The sequence below is a fragment of the Podarcis liolepis genome, assembly GCF_965112155.1.
Source record: "Podarcis liolepis genome assembly, chromosome: 3".
NCBI lineage: Eukaryota > Metazoa > Chordata > Lepidosauria > Squamata > Lacertidae > Podarcis > Podarcis liolepis.
This window is the reverse complement of record NC_139557.1, coordinates 118,686,664-118,707,220: the sequence shown is the minus strand read 5'-3', so window position 1 is coordinate 118,707,220 and position 20,557 is coordinate 118,686,664. Positions and strand designations below refer to the sequence as shown.

The window sequence follows — 20,557 nt, the reverse complement described above, 5'->3', positions numbered from 1 at the left end:
ACACACACATCGGGTGGAACAATGATGAACCTTTACATGTAAAGAAACCATTCAACAAGCACATCATATCTGCACAAGATCCCTCTTGACAGAAGTCCTCATCCCCAAGTCCCAGGAGCAGATAACTGCAGTCATTGCTTTTCATGCATCCAGGCAGAGTTTGGGTTTCACTGCCAAGTTGGTTATGTGAACATGGGTTGGATAGGCTGAACTCAACCCAGACTGGAGCCATGACCTAACTGGAGCTGATTATTAAGAAGCCACTGCCTTGGGGGTGCCCATAGGTCACCGAGAGTGGTATTTAATGCTGCTGAATGCACCCCAGTTTCATTGATTTCCATGGGTGTACTCTGAGAAGGACTAAGAATTTTCTGAAGGGGCAGTTTCAGGAATCTCTGAATTAGAGAATGAACTTAGGGAGGTGCCAGGGAGTGTGGGATGGGGGGTAGGGAAGAAAATGAAGAGTCAGGAGGGCTATGGTTGCCTAATGATCAAGATCTCAGGTTCAATCTTGATCTGGGTCTTTCGTTCTTTTCATCTTTAATTAACATACATTAATTCATAACATAGCCAAGTATAATTGCAGATGCGAAGTAAAATAAATCACGAGCAGAAAAGGATATCTAAAGTTCAACACATAGGAATACATATCCATGCCACTTTAATTTATTTGTTTAGACAATTCTCTCCCAACTTTCCCCCAAGGTAGTCAACCGGATGTACATCATTTTCTTTCATGAGCCTATGTGTCCCAATGGTGACTAAGGAACTAAGGGCATCAATACCACGCTGATGCCCTTAGTTCCTTAGTCACCACTACCTAAAAGGCCCTCTGCCTGCTTCCCTGTAACCTCGCCTCTCCCAGTGAAGGAAACGCCAGAAGGTCCTTGAAGCTGGATCTCTATCTGCATATCTGAGGTTGTTGGTATTTGCTGCAGTTTCCTCTTAGATCTCTGCCAAAGGGAAAACAGCTCCAGGCTACAAACAGGTATTTCATGCAACTCTCAGCATCCAAACTCTTCTCTCTTAACTCATCCTATGCAATTGATTCAATTTGGAGAACTTCCTAATATTTACCTGCAGAACAGCCTTTCTCCTGCTGTTTTCTTTCCATATCAGTTAACAGATTTCCTGTCGTCTCACAAAAGCTGTTGCCAACTTCACGGAGCCTGGATAGAAAGGAAGTGGAATTTCGGGTAAGAGCTCGGCTGTAATGCAGTTTGATACAACCTCTTTGGGTTGGACTGTTCAGTTCGACTGCGGTAGCCATACCAACCAAGAAAGAAACTTTTCAGTGTGCTTTTCTCCTGGTCTGTACTTTTTTGGATGCATTTTGCTTAACAGCCTTGTTTTTGTGATTCATGTAGTTTTATGTCCATTGCCGCCATTATAGGCTTACCACACAAACACCCACATAAATCAATGACTTCATCCCATCATTCATAAGTTATAAACACAAGCAAGAACAAGAAATGTAAGAATTAACAAAAAGAAAGAAACCACCAAGAAGATATAAGGAGACAACTGTGAGCAGAAACATTGTTTAAATTGTTTTGATCAGTTGTACTCTGCTTTTCAGTCAAAAGGTTCCCAGAGTGGCTTATGTACAATTTAAAAAACAAAAAGCCAAAAATGGCACACAAGCCGAGAAGGACAGGAAGGGAAGAGGAAAAAAAACAACCTGAACTCCTTACCAATTTCTAGACATTCATGGCCAGCTGACCCAGTTCCGGACCAGGAGGTGCCTGATTCAGCTTGGCCTCCAGCAAAAGCAGATGCCATGAGCCCTACTTCCTATCTCTTCCCAAGAGGCAGTCTGGTGGAGCGGTCCATTAGGAGGTCCATCTTTCCTGCACTGCTTGCATCTCCCCTGGGAGCCTGTCCACTTTCCTATGCACAGATGGTCATCTGTCATGGATGCTTAAGAATAACAGTAATAATAATAATTGGTATGGCAACTGCAGTCGAACTGAACAGTCCAACCCAAAGAGGTTGTATCAAACTGCATTACAGCCGAGCTCTTACCCGAAATTCCACTTCCTTTCTATCCAGGCTCTGTGAAGTTGGCAAAAGCTTTTGTGAGATGGCAGGAAATCTGTTAACTAATATGGAAAGAAAACAGCAGGAGAAAGGCTGTTCTGCAGGTAAATATTAGGAAGTTCTCCAAGATGAATCAATTGCATAAGATGAGTTAAGAGAGAAGAGTTTGGATGCTGAGAGTTGCACGAAATACCTGTTTGTAGCCTGGAGCACAGGTCAGATTGTCAACATATGAGAAAGGTGATTGTGTGGGTAAATCTTAGGATGATGTACAAGATAAATAAATGGCTTAGGATGAGTTAAGAGAAAGGGGCCTGGAGGGTTCAGATGCTATGCTGACAGTTACCGGATTTGGCACTGCAATGCTATAAGTAGAGAGAACTTCCTCGTTCCATCCAAACTCCACTTCCTTCTGCCTTAGAGTGCCTTCCCTTTGGGGGAGATCTCAAAGTAAACTGCTACCATGAGGTTCCTCTACCTGAGTTTTACTCTGGTCTTCATCCTCTTCCACGTTGTTGCAGGTAAGAGGGCACAGGGAGGGAGTAGCTGCTGGAAATGCAGAAGGTCTCAGCTTCAATCCCAGGTATTTCCCCTGCTGGAGATCCAGAGAAACTGCTGTAGGTGGAACAACAGCATGAATTGGCTGCTCCCTATTCTATCTGGCTGAGGAAGACACATTGGCAACACTACTGGGGAGATTCCAGAAAATACCATTCTCAGAGAGGACACAAATGGCAATCTATTTCTGAAGCTCAGAACAGCTGTAATTCTGATTAGCAGATGTTGAAAGCAAAGGGGAAACTTCAGTAGAATGAAATGAAGGCTGACTCAGTTGCCAGTTATGTGGGTCTGTGGGTGCATTATCTTCTCATTTTTCTCCCCTTCCATTAGCAACCTGCAAGATGTAGGCTTGTCAGCAATGCTTAAAGATCCCAGGAGCAGTAATAATCATCATCATAATTTTATGATTTATATGCCACCCAATTGGCTGGGTGCAGCTCAGTGTCCGCACCCTTACAGGGTTCAGGAATCTGCTGGAGTTTTTTTAGTGAAGGAGGACCGACCTGACCCTTGCTTATTGTGAGGCAGCAGAAGCATGTAAAAGTTGGTCATCCCATTAAATACGCATGGTTCTAGATTGGGAAAAAGTAGTTGGCAACCCCTTTGCCCCCTTTAAATGAATTTATTTCCCTTCTCTTTTACACAGGGCAATTTGGCTGTGAACTAGCAGGAGGAACTTGCCAATTCCCAGCAACTACAAAATGTACCTATTGGGAAATCCCATGGGGCTCCTGTGACGACAATGGAATCTGCTGTGGTAGTAAGTGATATCCATTGAGTTGTTTTGTTTTGCAAAAGAGATAAAAATGCAGTAAATATATATAAACAAGATGCCTCTCAAATTAACCATTCTATGACGAATTGATTATGTTGATCAGTCAAATCAGGACTTCCCATGCCTGACAATCCAAATCTGTAAAACTCCACCATGAGCTCACCAGCTGGCCTCAAGTAATCCACACTTTCACTTTCAGCCTCGATCTCCCCATCGGTATTCATAGGAAATAATAATACTGATTTGCTGTTACAGAAGGCTTTGGAAATTTATTTATGAATGGCATTTATATCCCACGTTTTTCTCCATGGAGCACAAGATGGCTTCTAATTTAATCCTCACATCAACCCTGCAAGGTAGACCAGGCTGAGAGTGAGTGACTGACCCAAGGCCACCCAAGGAGCTTCATGATGATTTGAAGGCTGGTCTCCCATTTCCTAGTCCAGGACCTCAGGCTCTCATACTTGAAAGTGCCATTCCAATGCTCAAAACAAAATGGACATCAAATTAATGTTTCTTTTTGCACAGGAAGGCCTCTCAAATAATGACAATATACTTCTCTATCTTTTGCACAGACGAACGTCTGTACTATGGACTCATCAAAAGAATCGTGGGAAGTAAGTCATATCCATTGAGTTGGTGTTCCCACTTACTTGTGAATGCTTGCTCCTTTATAATCCTGATTTCCTGATCTACACTCTACATCTTCACTGGAGGAAGCAGAAGCAGGGCTTTGCATGTGCTAAAAAAAATAGTCACCAATGAGTTTATGGATCAGAGTAGCTGATAATATACTCATATAATATTAACTCTGTTTCTTTAAGTAAAAGGTTGGATTCAGTTTTGATGCAGCACTTCTAGGTTCTGTATCTTCTTTTAAGCATTAGAGCCTCAAGGTTTTCATCTGTCCACAGGGAATTTTGATACCGTGGATGTTCATATGTTCTTAACTGTTCTTAACCTGAAACTGTTCTTAACTTGAAGCACCACTTTAGCTAATGGGGCCTCCTGCTGCTGCCATGCCGCCAGAGCATGATTTCTGTTCTTATCCTGAAGCAAAGTTATTAACCCGATGTAATATTTCTGGGTTAGCGGAGTCTGTAACCTGAAACATATGTAACCTGAAGCGTTTGTAACCCAAGGTACCACTGTACTGTGGTTTTGCTTTTGTTTAGTTTAATCAATCAATCAATTTCTTTATTCGACCGATAGTCAGAATTAAAACATTACACAATAATTATAAACTATAACATCATAGGAGGTACATAAGTAAGGTAGGGCCACAGTACTAGACCTCTCACAGATAACCCACGTCAAAGCATTCAGTTATACGTTTCCGACACTTGAGTGCCAGGAAAAGAAATTTAGCCACTGACAAGGTTGTTTTCCCAGAAGACTTATTTAGCAGATATGCTGTCTGCTTTCCTCTTTGTCGGGAACTGAGCTGGGGTAAGTATGGAGTTATAAGATACTGTCTTAAATCGTTGTAGAAGGGACAGCTCAATAGAATGTGCTCTGTGGATTCTACCTCACCCAATGCACAGTGGCATAATCTCTGGTCATATGGGACTCCTCCATATCTTCCCTTCAGGACCGCCGAGTCAAGAACATTCAGCCTAGCCGCAGTAAATAGTCTGCGGTATTCCACGTAGTGGATATCCGCCAGGTAGCGAGCTGGAGCAGCCCGATACAACTGCTCCCCCAGAAACAACCCAGGTTTCACACGGGCTATGTCCTCCTGTCTGGCAATATCCCTTAATCTTTGCGCGATCACCGCCTTTGCATGGCTATACGTCATGGACTCTATATAAAGGGAGGACAACCCACACTTCTGCACTTCCTCCACTATCTCCCCTTCCCATGGAGATTTAAAGTTATCCCTCAGAATCAAGGGGGCCAAACCCACCGGTCTGAAACAGAGCTTGAGCCATAGCCATAGCTTCGCTTTCAGGGCCACATACCTAAAGGCTTGGCAACCGGTTTCCAATCTCATGATCGCGCCTGCCACGGAGGGGGGGATCCTGAGTATGGCCCTGAGGAATTGGGTTTGGATAGATTCCAATTTTTCAGAATCCCTACGTGAGCCCAAGGCAATGCCCACCAGCAGAAGAGGGAGGACTTTCATTTTAAAGAGACGTAAGGCAACATTGACAGTTTGTGCCTGTTTCTTGGAGTACAGGGTTCTAATCACCAGGGCTGCTTTGGATGCGTTCGAGGCTATGTATTCTCTGTGTGCCAGGAAGGACCTATTTGATCTTACAACCTGACCCAGGTACTTGAAGCAATTGACCTGCTCTAAAGGAATACCATTAATTGACCATAAATTAGGTTTCGGTCGAGCAGCAAAGACCATTATTTTGGTCTTGGCATAATTTAATTGGAGCTCGTGTTGGGTCTCATATTCATGAAGAGCTCGAAGCATCCTCCTTAATCCGATGGTTGAGGTAGCTAATAGGGCAGCATCGTCCGCATACAGTAGGACATTTAAGGCTCGTCCTGCCAGTTTTGGTGGATGGAAATCAGCATTTGCCATATGCACCACTAGCGAATTAATATAGAAGTTAAACAGAGCAGGGGCAAGCAAACAGCCCTGTCTTACCCCCCTAGTGGTGGCAACCGGATTGGAGACTAGCCCCTTACTATCTATCCTAATCCTCAAGAGGGTATTTGTATGCAAATTAATAATCAGCAAGAGAAGGCGGTGGTCGATAGATGTCGCTGCCAATTTTGTCCATAGCTGGTTCCTGGGAATTAGATCAAAGGCCTGCTTAAAGTCTATAAAGGCGATGTGGAGGGCTTTTAGGCCATTGCCAGCGTACTTGGTGGCCAAGTGATTTAGGATTAAGATTTGGTCTGTTGTTGATCTTCCGGGGCGGAAACCCGCCTGTTCCTCTGCGATGATATTGTTGCTTTCCATCCAGGTCGTTAATTTGTTAAGTAGAAATCTTGAATAGATCTTCCCGATAACATTTAGCAGGCTAATTGGTCTAAAATTGGCCGGGTCTGTGCGCGGCCCTTTCTTGTGAATTAACACAATCAGTGCAGAGTGCCAGCTTGGAGGAAATTGTGCTGTTTTGTTTATATAAGTAAAAAGAGCTGCTAGGGGTGGACACCACCAATCCTTATTGACTTTAATAACATCTATGGAAATAAGATCGTCTCCGGGTGCCTTGCCCGCCTTAAATTGGCCTATAAGTGTTTCCACTTCAGAGCAGGTAACAGGATCCCACTCTGGCAAGGGGGCCAAATCTAACCTTCCTTCGCTGGCTGCGTGAGCTGCATATAAAACGGAGAAGAAGCTTTCCCAGGTGTCAGCTGAAATTTGGGGTTCTATCCTTGACAATGGTCTACCCAGGTATTTGGAAATTTGGTGCCAAAAGGAGGAGGGATTTCTATTTTCTGCAGCTTTTAGAAGGTTCTTCCAATCATTTCTTTCTGCTGCAAGCTTCTTTTCCTTTAATAGTGCTTTATACCTTCTCTTGAGGTTCATAAGGTGACTGCTAGGTGCGGAGTCATTTGATGCCCTATATGCCAAGAATTCATTATATAGGTTGTTCTTGAAGTGCCTACATTCCTCGTCAAACCACTTTTTATGAGAGAAATGGTTACTATTCATTACCGGGGTCTTAGCCAACGAAGGTTTTAGCAGTTCTACTAAATTGTCATATATTGGCAGTGGCTCAACTGCCTGGATAAGGGAGTCCCTTGTCTCTTGCAGTTGGTCAGACCAAAGGAGTTCATTTATCTGTTGAGCCATATTGTCGGTCCATTTTAAGGCAGTGGGCCTCATCTGAAGCTGGTTATTTGTAATAGGCACACAGGAATAGGTAGCCAATTCTCCATCCAGGGTCAGAGAAAGTTCTAATGGAAAATGGTCACTTTCCAGCCTCGTTACCACCCTAAAGTTGGAAATTTTGGGAATTAGGTCTACTGATGTCCAAATAAAGTCTATGGTAGAGGCTCGGGAGCCTGACCAGAAAGTAAATTCGGCAGGGTAATCAGAACTGAGAGCTCCGTTTAAAAGGTGAAAATTAAGAGCCATCAAAGTTTGTCTACATTTAAAACCTGCGTATGTAGCAACACTGTCTTTAAAATTCCTGGGTAAAAGGTCTGAGGTTAAAATGGGTAGTGAGGGATATTTATTATGTTTAGCAAATAATGATTTATCAGAGTGAGACAATCGGCCATTGAAATCTCCTGCAACTAGGAAGGTGGCTTCAGGATATTTCTCTAGGAGAGCTTCAAGAGTCTGTTGAATTTCCCTCCATCTTTGGTCCACCAGGTTTTTCTTATAGATTGGGTGCAAATAAACATTAATCACCATGAACACTTCCTCCGCTGTTTGTAGCTTTACACCCAGCATGGATGACGACTGGATGTCGATTTGTTCCACCTGCAGGTTTAAGGCCAAAGAAACTAGGGTAGCCAACCCACCTTGTGGTCTGCCAGGTGATAGTAAATTCTGTTGTGCATTCAGGTAGAAGCCCTTATACCCTGATAGGGAGAAGCCCTCACAAGCCCAGGTCTCTTGCAGCAAAAGAATATGACTGCCTTTTATGTAGGCGACAAAGGATGGATCCATCAGCTTAGGTTTAATGCCAGCTACATTCCAGGATAAGAAAGTAAGTAATCTCCTGGTCACCCCTTCGAGTCATGCTGGGCCTTGCGGAACCAGCACGGCAGAATCCACCTGGGAATGCATGCGGCGAGGGGGGACAATAGGCTGGAAGAAGGAAGTAATTGTAGCTTGCTTACCAGGCAATTTCCGAGCACCACTTACCGCAGCAGCAGCCATGGATTGAGGCTTAATTATTGGTAGCTGCAGGGATGGATTCTGGTGCACGGGAGTATCACTTAACGACAGGTCCATAGACTCTACATTTAAAGTATGCTCTAAGATTGAGGGGGGTGGGCCTTTTGGATCTGCAGATGCTGTAGGGAACATGCAGTGTAAGGCAGGTGGAAGGCATCCTTTTCGGTTTGCCTCCAAAATAGCATCCAGTCTTGCCACAGCTTCCGAGTTTGACCAGAGGGTTGTCGAATCTTCCACTGTATCCTGCCCGGGCTTGACATCCCGAGGCCGTGTACAGCCAGGTTGCAGATCAAAGGTCGTTAAAGCAGGTACCACTTGGGCTTGTGTAGACTGATCTACAATTGGTGAGGAATTCATCTTATTTACATGAGCATGATCTTCTGAGTTACGGAGACAGAGTAGCAACTCGTCCAATCTGTCCATTATCTCTGTTCGCTCCCGTTTTGGCAATTGGGGGAAGGATAGAAGTAACTCACGCTCCGTAGAATTCTCCAGATGTATAGCCTTTGTCAGTGGAGGCAGGGGGGCGTCAATCCAGCTGATTAGATCTGCGGCCAGGGGAGTTGGGGTCGTGGCAATTGGCGGACCCTCAGGCTTATCTGCTTTCTTTTTGAACAAGCAGTTTGGTAAGAGGGGGCAGATCTTGGTATTGGTAGCAAGGATTCCATAGTTAATTAGAAGGCTTCTTGAGGACATAATAAGTGCAGGGAGCTTTTTGGTTTTAAAGGAGAGCAGCACTCTCTGCCTCTGAGGTCTGCTGCTAATATGATCAATATGCTTCAGGTCAATAGCGCTAGGGGTTACCCTCAGAAGCTCCGCTAGGTGTCTCCTTATATCACTCTTATAGTGCCAGTTTATCACCTTGCCTCTAAAGGGGCAAACCGTTAGGCAGATTTTGGTAGCTTGCAGCAGCAGTTTGTGAGGAGGTGCAGAGTGTTGTTCCTTCTTATTTTGCTCACCTTGCTCACTTTTCTGATTGCCAGCAGCTTGAGGAATTATACAGGATGTATGAGGTAAAACGGGTGCTCTGGGCATTTGCCAAAATTTTATAATCCACATTGAGTAGGGAGATTGGTCTATAGGTTTTAACATTGGATCTATCTTGACCCTGTTTAGGAATCAGAGTGATATAAGCTTCCTTCCAGGTTTCAGGAGCTTTGCCCCCTCGTAAAATCAGGGGTTGAATAAGCCAAGCTTTCGGTGTCTTGTAATATTTTGCTGATAGACCATCAGGTCCCGGTGCCTTGCCAAGTTGCATTGAGTTTATTGCCTGTTCCACTTCCTGTCTTGTAATTGAACCTTTTAGTAGGATATTTTTTATTTTCCAGAATCTGCTACAAACCATTAGTCTTTATAAATTTCTCAATTTTTTCCAAATCCTCTTTGTCCTTCTTATACAGTTGTTTATAATATTTGTAAAAATATTTTCTTATGTCTACAGGGTTCTCTACAGATTTTTTTCTGTTACAATATTTGTGATAGTACTTTGCTTTTGTCTCTTCTTTAATTGCAAGGCTAATAATTTCCCACATTTATTTGCAGACTCAAAATTTCTTTGTTTCATCCTTCTCAACTTCCATTCTATTTCTTGATTTACAAACTGTGAATATTGAACCTGTAAGACCTTAATTTCTTTTTGAATCTGCAAATTCTTTGGGTTTCCTCTGAGCTTCTTCCCTTTGTCTTTTAGTTGTTCCATAATTTTATCTTTTCTCTCATTCTGTGACTTTCTCCTAGTTGAATTTTGTTGTATCAGAAACCCTCTCATTACTGCTTTGCTGGCATCCCAAATAACCCTTGTTTCCGTTCCTTGGATCATATTAAGTTCAAATTAGTTCTTTAGGGTTTTTGGGGCCTTATTAACAATTGATGCACTTGAACCCAGGTTTTAAGAGGGTAAACGACTGATTTGAGTGTTTTCCAAGGTTGGTGACCAGAAAGGTACAAGATTTGAAAGCTGTTTCTTTTGAGGAATATTGGAGGAGCTCAGCATGTTCAACCTGGAAAAGAGAAGGTTAATATTTGCCAGGCTGCAATGGGATATTTTTCCAGAGGGCAGGACTGGAAACAAAGGGATGGAAATAACAAAGAAGCAGGTTTTGAGTGACAATCTGTGAGGGAACTTGTCATTGAAGATCTTACATTGAGCAAGGGAGGGACCAGTTGATCTCCAGGTCACTTTTGGCTCTCCATCCAGCTGTACATTCACTGAACTTTATCCTGCTCTTCTTCCCAAGGGAGACTGGGGCACAAATATCTCTACTCATTTCATATAAAACTATTCATATAAAACTATTTTTAATTATATTATCTATTTGACTTATATACCAAGCTTCATCAAAACATCCCAGGGCAGTTCAAATGATAAACACAGAAGATAAAAGCACAGATGTATAAGGAGAAAAATTGAAAAGAGATTTTTGTTTCTTGCCTTTCTTGGTTATAAGTTTAAGATCAGGGGCTGTTTTCCCTTCTTTTTAAAAATGCTATCTGTAAGTCCCAGTGAACTTTTACTTTGTTTTTTTCTTTTATGTTTGGAAAAAGAGATAAAAATACAGCAGATAAATAAATAAGGCCCCTCTAAACATGACCATTCTATCAAAAAATGATGATGCTGACCAGAACTTCAGTCAAATCAAAACTTTCCTCGCCATGCCTTTCCATCTAAATCAGTGACCATCTTTCTTTCCAGGAGAAGGTGCAATATAAATTTCAGAATTAAAGATAAAATAATAGTTAGCACCACCTTCCCTGTAAGATGCTGTGTCACTTTGAGGGTCCAGCCTATGCCATCACCTTCTACAGCAATGGAGTAGGGGATCCTCAGGTCTCCCTGGGTCTTTGTGTGGTGGAGTCCTCAGAGTCAGTGACTGTCAGTGGCCCATCCTGACATCCAGGATGGGCCAGGGGATGTCAGCAGTGATCTTGCAAATTCCTCTGAGAGCTCTTCTGGGGCTGCACCTGCATGTCCTCTTCCTTTCTGCTACAGATTCCTTAAATGTTCCATTGAGTCCTTCCAACACTATAGTTTTATGATCCTCCCTCATCTCCTGAAGGTGAGCAATCTGACTCCAGGCTCATGAAAGTGTAATCGATTAAAGATTTCCTTCTTTCTTTTATTCAGGATAAACATCAGTGTGTGATGAAATGGAGGGTTCTGCCAGAAGGGAATCACCAAATGCTGCCCGTCTGGTCTAACTCTTCCAGCTTCCTGTGGCTTCAATGCACAATGCTGTTCCCTTCAATGACATCAGTGAACGGCCCACATCCATTGGTGTGAAAGCGTGATTGCTACACTGATTATTCTGGATCTTTGCTTGTGGAAGTGGTTCTGATCAATCCATTTGTGAAAGCAGGCAATGAAATAAAAATCATCTAATTAAACGCAAATGAAACTGCAATTGCAAAATTGTATTTTTTCATTTTTTTTTAAAAAAGCATCTCAGACTAAATATGACCCACCTCCAGTGGAAGCACTGTTGGCTTTTTTGCAGTATGGTAGCGCTGCAGAGAGCTTGCTGGGGAGACCATGCATCAAAAAGGGACTCAAAAATAACTTAAGGAAGGTTTTAATAAGAAAAACAAAAACTCCATTTACACTAAATACATCAACAAACCAGACCCAACCACCAACCCATCCCCCAGGGTAATGGGAGAGCTAGGTGCTGCTCCTTATATACTCTACCCAATTCCTGACACAGTTTAATCAGTACAACTCAGCAGCACCTGCTATGTTTCACAGCTGTAAAGCTGGGTCTCGTTAGTTTGCTCTGGCCCTTGCTCCGGCCCCTTAAAGACACACACATCGGGTGGAACAATGATGAACCTTTACATGTAAAGAAACCATTCAACAAGCACATCATATCTGCCCAAGAGTCCTCTTGACAGAAGTCCTCATCCCCAAGTCCCAGGAGCAGATAACTGCAGTCATTGCTTTTCATGCATCCAGGCAGAGTTTGGGTTTCACTGCCAAGTTGGTTATGTGAACATGGGTTGGATAGGCTGAACTCAACCCAGACTGGAGCCATGACCTAACTGGAGCTGATTATTCAGGAGCCACTGCCTTGGGGGTGCCCATAGGTCACTGAGAGTGGTATTTAATGCTGCTGAATGCACCCCAGTTTCATTGATTTCCATGGTGTACTCTGAGAAGGACTAAGAATTTTCTGAAGGGGCAGTTTCAGGAATCTCTGAATTAGAGAAGGAACTTAGGGAGGTGCCAGGGAGTGTGGGATGGGGGGTAGGGAAGAAAATGAAGAGTCAGGAGGGCTATGGTTGCCTAATGATCAAGATCTCAGGTTCAATCTTGATCTGGGTCTTTCGTTCTTTTCATCTTTAATTAACATACATTAATTCATAACATAGCCAAGTATAATTGCAGATGCGAAGTAAAATAAAACACGAGCAGAAAAGGATATCTAAAGTTCAACACGTAGGAACACATATCCATGCCACTTTTATTTATTTGTTTAGACAATTCTCTCCCAACTTTCCCCCAAGGTAGTCAACCGGATGTACATCATTTTCTTTCATGAGCCTATGTGTCCCAATGGTAACTAAGGAACTAAGGGCATCAATACCATGCTGATGCCCTTAGTTCCTTAGTCACCACTACCTAAAAGGCCCTCTGCCTGCTTCCCTGTAACCTTGCCTCTCCCAGTGAAGGAAACGCCAGAAGGTCCTTGAAGCTGGATCTCTATCTGCATATCTGAGGTTGTTGGTATTTGCTGCAGTTTCCTCTTAGATCTCTGCCAAAGGGAAAACAGCTCCAGGCTACAAACAGGTATTTTATGCAACTCTCAGCATCCAAACTCTTCTCTCTTAACTCATCCTATGCGATTGATTCAATTTGGAGAACTTCCTAATATTTACCTGCAGAGCAGCCTTTCTTCTGCTGTTTTCTTTCCATATCAGTTAACAGATTTCCTGTCATCTCACAAAAGCTGTTGCCAACTTCACGGAGCCTGAATAGAAAGGAAGTGGAATTTCGGATAAGAGCTCGGCTGTAATGCAGTTTGATACAACCTCTTTGGGTTGGACTGTTCAGTGTGACTGCAGTAGCCATACCTACCAAGAAAGAAACTTTTCAGTGTGCTTTTCTCCTGGTCTGTACCTTTTTGGATGCATTTTGCTTAACAGGCTTGTTTTTGTGATTCATGTAGTTTTATGTCCATTGCTGCCATTATAGGCTTCCCATACAAACACCCACATAAATCAATGACTTCATCCCATCATTCATAAGTTATAAACACAAGCAAGAACAAGAAATGTAAGAATTAACAAAAAGAAAGAAGCCACCAAGAAGATATAAGGAGACAACTGTGAGCAGAAACTTTTTTTTTATAAATATTTATTGAATTTTCACAAATTATAAAAACACACACAATATACAATACAAACATACACACACCAAAACAAACATGTATAATTTTGAATCCTTTTTTTCTTAAAACTTACTTCACCGACTTCCCCATACCTCCCCTTTCTGCATTCCAATTCCCAAATTTATTTCAGCAAATCCTCCCCCTTAATTTTATCTAATTTTTTCCCTTTTCTTTTACTTAAACTTTTACAGCTATAATCCCTTACTTTCTATAACCACAACATTTTAACACTCATTAATTTTACAATATTTCTTAAGATAAATTTTAAATTTCTTCCAATCTTCTTCCGCCGTCTCCTTCCCCTGGTCTCGGATTCTGCCGGTCATTTCAGCCAGTCCCATGTAGTCTATCACCTTCATCTGCCATTCTTCCAGAGTGGGTAGTTCTTGTGTCTTCCAATACTTTGTGATAAGTATTCTTGCTGCTGTTGTAGCATACATAAAAAATGTTCTATCTTTCTTTGACACCAATTGGCCGACGATGCCCAAGAGAAAGGCCTCTGGTTTCTTAGGGAAAGTACATTTAAGTACCTTTTTCATTTCATTATATATCATTTCCCAGAAGGCCTTAATCTTCGGGCACGCCCACCAAAGGTGAAAAAGGTACCTTCCGTTTCTTTACACTTCCAACACTTATTACCAGGCAAATGGTAGATTTTTGCAAGCTTGACTGGGGTCATGTACCACCTGTAGATCATTTTCATAATATTCTCTCTTTAAGGCATTACATGCCGTAAATTTTATACCGGTGGTCCACAACTGTTCCCAGTCAGGAAACATAATGTTATGACCAATGTCTTGTGCCCACTTTATCATAGCAGATTTCACTGTTTCATCCTGAGTATTCCATTTCAGCAACAAGCTGTACATTCTTGACAGATTCTTAGTATTGGGTTCTAACAGTTCTGTTTCTAATTTTGATTTCTCCACCTGGAAGCCAATTTTCCTGTCCTGTTTGTAAACCTCCATTATTTGATAATAATGGAGCCAATCTCGTACTTTCACCTTCAATTTCTCGAAACCACCAAGAAGATGTAAGGAGACAACTGTGAGCAGAAACATTGTTTAAATTGTTTTGATCAGTTGTACTCTGCTTTTCAGTCAAAAGGTTCCCAGAGTTGCTTATGTACAATTTAAAAAACAAAAAGCCAAAAATGGCACACAAGCAGAAAATGACAGGAAGGGAAGAGGAAAACAAAAACCAGAACTCCTTACCAGTTTCTAGACAATCATGGTCAGCTGACCCAGTTCCGGACCAGGAGGTGCCTGATTCAGCTTGGCCTCTAGCAAAAGCAGATGCCATGAGCCCTACTTACTATCTCTTCCCAAGAGGCAGTCTGGTGGAGCGGTCCATTAGGAGGTCCATCTTTCCTGCACTGCCTGCATCTCCCCTGGGAGCCTGTGCACTTTCCTTCCTTGGAGGTTTATAAGCAGAGGTTGGATGGTCATCTGTCATGGATGCTTTAGCTGAGATTCCTGCATTGCAGAGGTTGGAGCAGATGAGCTTTTGAATCTCTTCATGAGAAATGTTGCTTTTTCAGATGGTTTTTTCAGAATAAATAATGCTTTTAATTATTGCTTTTTTCTTCATTCTGATACCCTGATCTACACTCTACATCTTCACTGGAGTAAGCAGAAGAAGGGCATTGCTCCTGCTAAAGGAAATAGCGATCAATCACTTTATATATCAGAGTAGCTGATAATACACTCAGAGCATATTTACCTGAGTTAAAGAGATCTGAATGGAATAGATAAATAAAGATGGTCCCACTAAACCTGACCCAAGAATGATGATGTTGACCAGAGCTTCAGTCAAATAAGGACTTTCCATGCCTGTCCATCAAAATAAGTGACCATGTTGCTGTCCAGGAGAAGGTGTCTCCTGAACTCTGGGCTATGGTAAGGCCAGGCAAAACTGGGGGGAAGCTCAGTTTACCAGAATTTCTGGGAGGAATATCCTCAGACAACCAAACATTAACACAGGGAACATGGATGGATTGTTAGATAACAAAATCTCAGACCCTCCAACATTTGGCCAATTAAACTTGGGACGAGCGTCTTTCAGTGCCATACTCCCGGGCAAATGAGCTCAGGCTTCCCCTCTTCCAACTCACTGTCATTGTCTCCTCCTCCTCCAGTGGGGGCAGCATTGGGCAGAGGAAGCTTGGCTAATGGGTCCAGTGGGGGCAACCTGACCTGCATCACCAGCAGCTCCCCCTCCTCCACCTCCATGGGCTACAGCACAGCCACCTTTTTTCAACCAAAGACATTCATCTGGGTGCTGAACTTTCAAAGGAGCTGAGCATCAAAAACGGGACATCCAATCAGAAGCTAGGATAGCTTCTGTAAACCTGGGATGTCCCAGTTGAATCAGGACTATTGATGGATAAGCAATCTCCATTTCTAGTCGTCTTGACGTCAGGCATAGTGGACTACTGGGCCTCCGATTGTTGTTGGACTACAATTACCAGCAGTATAAACTGCAATTCCCACAAGCCCCGGTTTATTCTGTGTGGGTTGAAGCCAAAGAGAGAGGGAGAGATAATTATTAGCAGCATGAGGATGAGGTGAGCCCTCTCATGGCAGCAACTGATACTACCTCCCTCCTTAAAAAAAGGACACTAATTTTGTCAGTCTATTTCACTGCCCACTACCCCAACTTGGTGTCCTAACATTGCTTCTTCTTTCTATTACTGATTTCTTTCTCCGTCCTAGAGTCTTCCTAAACAGTCAATGATCTCATTGTGGATGTATAGTTGAAGGAGCATCTCTACCCCCACCATTCAGCCCAGACATAGAGGTCCAGCTTCAAGGACCTTCTGGGGTTTCCTTCATCGGGAGAGGTGAGGTTACAGGGAAGCAGGCAGAGGGCCTTTTAGGTAGTGGTGACTAAGGAGCTAAGGGCTCCTTAGGGTGGCACCAGGGAGGGAAATGTTGTGGCGCCACTCCTTGGTGTGTGGAGTGCAGCAGGGCGCAGTCCTCTCCCTGATGCTTTTTAACATCTTTATGCGCCCCCTTGCCCAGATTATCCGGAGGTTTGGGCTGGGCTGTCACCAATATGCTGGTGACACTCAGCTCTATCTGCTGATGGATGGCCACACCGACTCGGCCCCGAACACACTGACCAGATGCTTAGAAGCTGTGGCTGGATGGTTTCGTGGGAGCAGATTGAAACTAAATTCTTCAAAGACAGAGGTCCTATGGCTGGGTCAGGATGGCATGGGGATGAGGGACCAACTTCCTTCTCTGCGGGGCCCAATTAGTGCCATTGCCTTCTGTTAAGAGTTTGGGTGTAATCCTTGAAGCCTCCCTTTCCATGGAGGCGCAGGTTGCAGCAACAGCCAAGGCGACATTTTTACACCTTCGCCACATCAAGCAGTTGGTCCCTTACCTTTCCCGTCCTGACCTGGCCACAGTGATCCATGTGACAGTCACCTCTAGGCTTGACTACTGTAATTCGCTCTACGCGGGGCTGCCCTTGAAGCTGTCCCAGAAACTCCAGCGGGTGCAGAATGCTGCAGTGAGGCTCCTGATGGGGTCTCTGCCATGGGAGCATATTCACCCAGTGCTTTTCCAGCTGCACTGGCTCCCGGTGGAGTACAGGGCCAGATTTAAGGTGCTGAGTTTGACCTTTAAAGCCCTTCACGGCCTAGGACCCTCATACCTACGGGACCACCTCACCCGGTATGCCCCACGGAGAGCCTCAAGGTCCATAAATAGCAACACCCTAGTGGTCCCGGGCCCTAAGGAAATTAGATTAGCTTCAACCAGAGCCAGGGCCTTTGCAACTCTGGCTCCGGCTTGGTGGAACGCTCTGCCTCATGATACCAGGGCCCTGCAGGATCTGATTTCTTTCCGCAGGGCCTGTAAGACAGAGTTGATCCGCCTGGCCTTTGCCTTGGAGCTAATTTGATTCCCTCCTTCCCTCTCTTTCTTTTTTTTTCCTTTCTCCTCCTGCAATGAGGCTACATTTTAATATTTTAATGTTTCAATATTTTAATGTTGTATTTTAATTTTGTTTTTAAGTTGTAATCATTCAACTTGTTTTTATTATTGCTTGTTATCTGCCCTGAGCCCGGCCTTGGCTGGGGAGGGCGGGGTATAAATAAAAATTATTATTATTATTATTATTATTATTATTATTATTAAGCATCCATGACAGATGAATATCTGTGCACAGGAAAGTGGACAGGCTCCCAGGGGAGATGCAAGCACTTCGGGAAAGATGGACCTCCTAATGGAACGTTCCACCAGACTTTTTAAAATTGTACATAAGCCACTCTTGGAACCTTTTGACTGAAAAGCAGAATACAACTGATCAAAACAATTTAAACAATGTTTCTGCTCACAGTTGTCTCCTTATATCTTCTTGGTGGTTTCTTTCTTTTTGTTAATTCTTACATTTCTTGTTCTTGCTTGTGTTTATAACTTATGAATGATGGGATGAAGTCATTGATTTATGTGGGTGTTTGAGTGTGAAGCCTATAATGGTGGCAATGGACATAAAAGTACATGAATCACAAAAACAAGCCTGTTAAGCAAAAGAAATCTAAAAATGTGCAGACCAGGAGAAAAGCACACTGAAAAGATTCTTTCTTGGTAGGTATGGCAACTGCAGTCAAACTGAACAGTCCAACCCAAAAAGGTTGTATCAAACTGCATTACAGCCGAGCTCTTACCCAAAATTCCACTTCCTTTCTATCCAGGCTCCTTTAAGTTGGCAACAGCTTTTGTGAGATGAGAGGAAATCTGTTAACTGATATGGAAAGAAAACAGCAGGAGAAAGGCTGTTCTGCAGGTAAATATTAGGAAGTTCTCCAAATTGAATCAATTGCATAGGATGAGTTAAGAGAGAAGAGTTTGGATGCTGAGAGTTGCACGAAATACCTGTTTGTAGCCTGGAGCACAGTACAGATTGTCAATATATGAGAAAGGTGATTGTGTGGGTAAATCTTAGGATGATGTGCAAGATAAATAAATGGCTTAGGATGAGTTAAGAGAAAGGGGCCTGGAGGGTTCAGATGCTATTCTGACAGTTACCGGATTTGGCACTGCAACAATATAAGTAGAGAGAACCTCCTTGTTCCATCCAAACTCCACTTCCTTCTGCCTTAGAGTGCCTTCCCTTTGGCAGAGATCTCAGAGGAAAACGCTGCCATGAGGTTCCTCTACCTGAGCTTTACTCTGGTCTTCATCCTCTTCCATGTTGTTGCAGGTAAGAGGGGACAGGGAGGGAGTAGCTGCTGGAAATGCAGAAGGTCTCAGCTTCAATCCCAGGTATTTCCCCTGCTGGAGCCCCTGAGAAACTGCTCTAGGTGGAACAACAGTATGAATTGGCTGCTCCCTATTCTATCTGGCTGCTTAAAAAGGGGTGGTGGAGGAGGAAAGTATTTAACAATATATTTAATATTGAAATTGAATACATGGCTTTTGCAAAAGCAGAAATGTTCAGGATACAGACTGAGCCACAAGGCAGGTTCCATGGTGGTCATTTATATTGCTGTGAGTTTAGAAGAGTTAGTGTGCATGATCCCCAAATCCTTTCTAGTTCCAGAGGTCCTGGATCTAGGAAGAGTAAAAATCTGGTGAAGGATTCCATTATGGACCTAACCCAGCAAGTTTCACAGCCAATGAAGAGATTGTTTTCCCTGGCCAAATGGGTGGGTCTTACCCCCTCCTCACCTGGCTGGTAGCTGAGAAAGACTATAGCCAGCACTTTGGGTGTGAGCTGAGCAAGAGACATTGGCAACACTACTGGGGAGATTCCAGAAAATACAATTCTCAGAGAAGGCACAAATGGCAATCTATTTCTGAAGCTCGGAACAGCTGTAATTCTGATTAGCAGATGTTGAAAGCAAAGGAATGAAGGCTGTAAAATGGCATGAAGGCTGACATAGTTGCCAGTTATGTGATTCTGTGGGTGCATTATCTGCTCATTTTTCTCTCCTTGCATTAAGAACCTTCCATTAACAACCTGCAAGATATAGGCTTGTTGGCTGTGCAGAAAAAATCCCAAGAGCAGTAATAATCATCATCATAATTTTATGATTTATACGCCACCCAAGTGGCTGGGTCCAGCTCAGTGTCCGCACCCTTACAAGGTTCAGGAATCAGCTGGAGTTCTTTTAGCGAAGGAGGACCAATCTGACCCTTGCTTATTGTGAGGTAGCAGAAGCCTGTAAAAGTTGGTCATCCCATTAAATATGCATGGTTCTAGATTGGGTAAAAGTGGTTGGAAACCCCTTTGCCGCCTTTAAAAGAATTTATTTCCCTTCTCTTTTACACAGGGCAATTTGTCTGTGAAACGTCTGGAGGATCTTGCCAATACCCAGCAACTACAAACTGTACTTATGGGAAAATCCCATGGGGCTCCTGTGGCGACAATGGAATCTGCTGTGTTAGTAAGTGATATCCATTGAGTTATTTTGCTTTGCAAAAGAGATAAAAATGCATTAAATAAATATATATATAAACAAGATGCCTCTCAAATCAACCATTCTATGAAAAATTGATTATGTTGATCAGTCAAATCAGGACTTCCCATGCCTGACAATCCAAATCTGCAAAAGGACTCTTGGGAAGTAAGTCATATCCATTGAGCTGATGGTCCCACTTACTTGTGAGTGCTTACTCCTGTATATTCCTGATTTCCTGATCTACACTCTGCATCTTCACTGGAGGAAGCAGAGCTTGCCACGAGACTATGGCAAACAGAGCTTGCTGAACTCAGAGCCACATATCTCATCAATCAATGAGACAGTCCTCCGATACGCAGAGCCTCTGTGCCCATGTCCATTGTCAGAAGTGCCGGGGGGGGGGGAGGTGTGACACGCATAGCCCCCAGATCTGAGCAACCTCTCCAGGCATCTTCTCTCCAGAATGCAGCATGGAACGGACATAACTCATCAGTCCCGGTGTGCAGCAGCGACACATAACCAAAGATATGTGCACACTCAAGCAGCAGAGTATAGCTGGAAGCTGAGGC

General features: G+C 43.3%; 1 protein-coding gene and 1 long non-coding RNA gene across 6 annotated transcripts in view; one reads left to right on the top strand and one right to left on the bottom strand.

The window, feature by feature from the left end:
* The window catches only part of LOC310702787 (uncharacterized protein), a 55,255-nt gene that overhangs the window by 33,625 nt on the left and 1,073 nt on the right, over positions 1-20,557 (top strand). For 4 of the 5 annotated variants that reach the window (XM_083494921.1, XM_083494922.1, XM_083494918.1 and 1 more), the window contains one exon: positions 11,314-11,494. The exons of the other annotated variant lie outside the window; for it this stretch is intronic. In XM_083494921.1, the coding sequence (XP_083351047.1) occupies positions 11,314-11,469 (156 nt within the window). In that variant the 3' untranslated portion in view covers positions 11,470-11,494. Of the gene's footprint in view, positions 1-11,313; positions 11,495-20,557 lie in introns of those variants that run through there. 5 annotated transcript variants of the gene reach the window in all.
* Positions 13,053-17,391, bottom strand: LOC310702949. The gene is made up of 3 exons (XR_014523828.1): positions 16,964-17,391; positions 14,889-15,048; positions 13,053-13,153 (listed from the first exon to the last, which is right to left on the bottom strand). It is a non-coding gene; the product is annotated as an uncharacterized lncRNA (long non-coding RNA).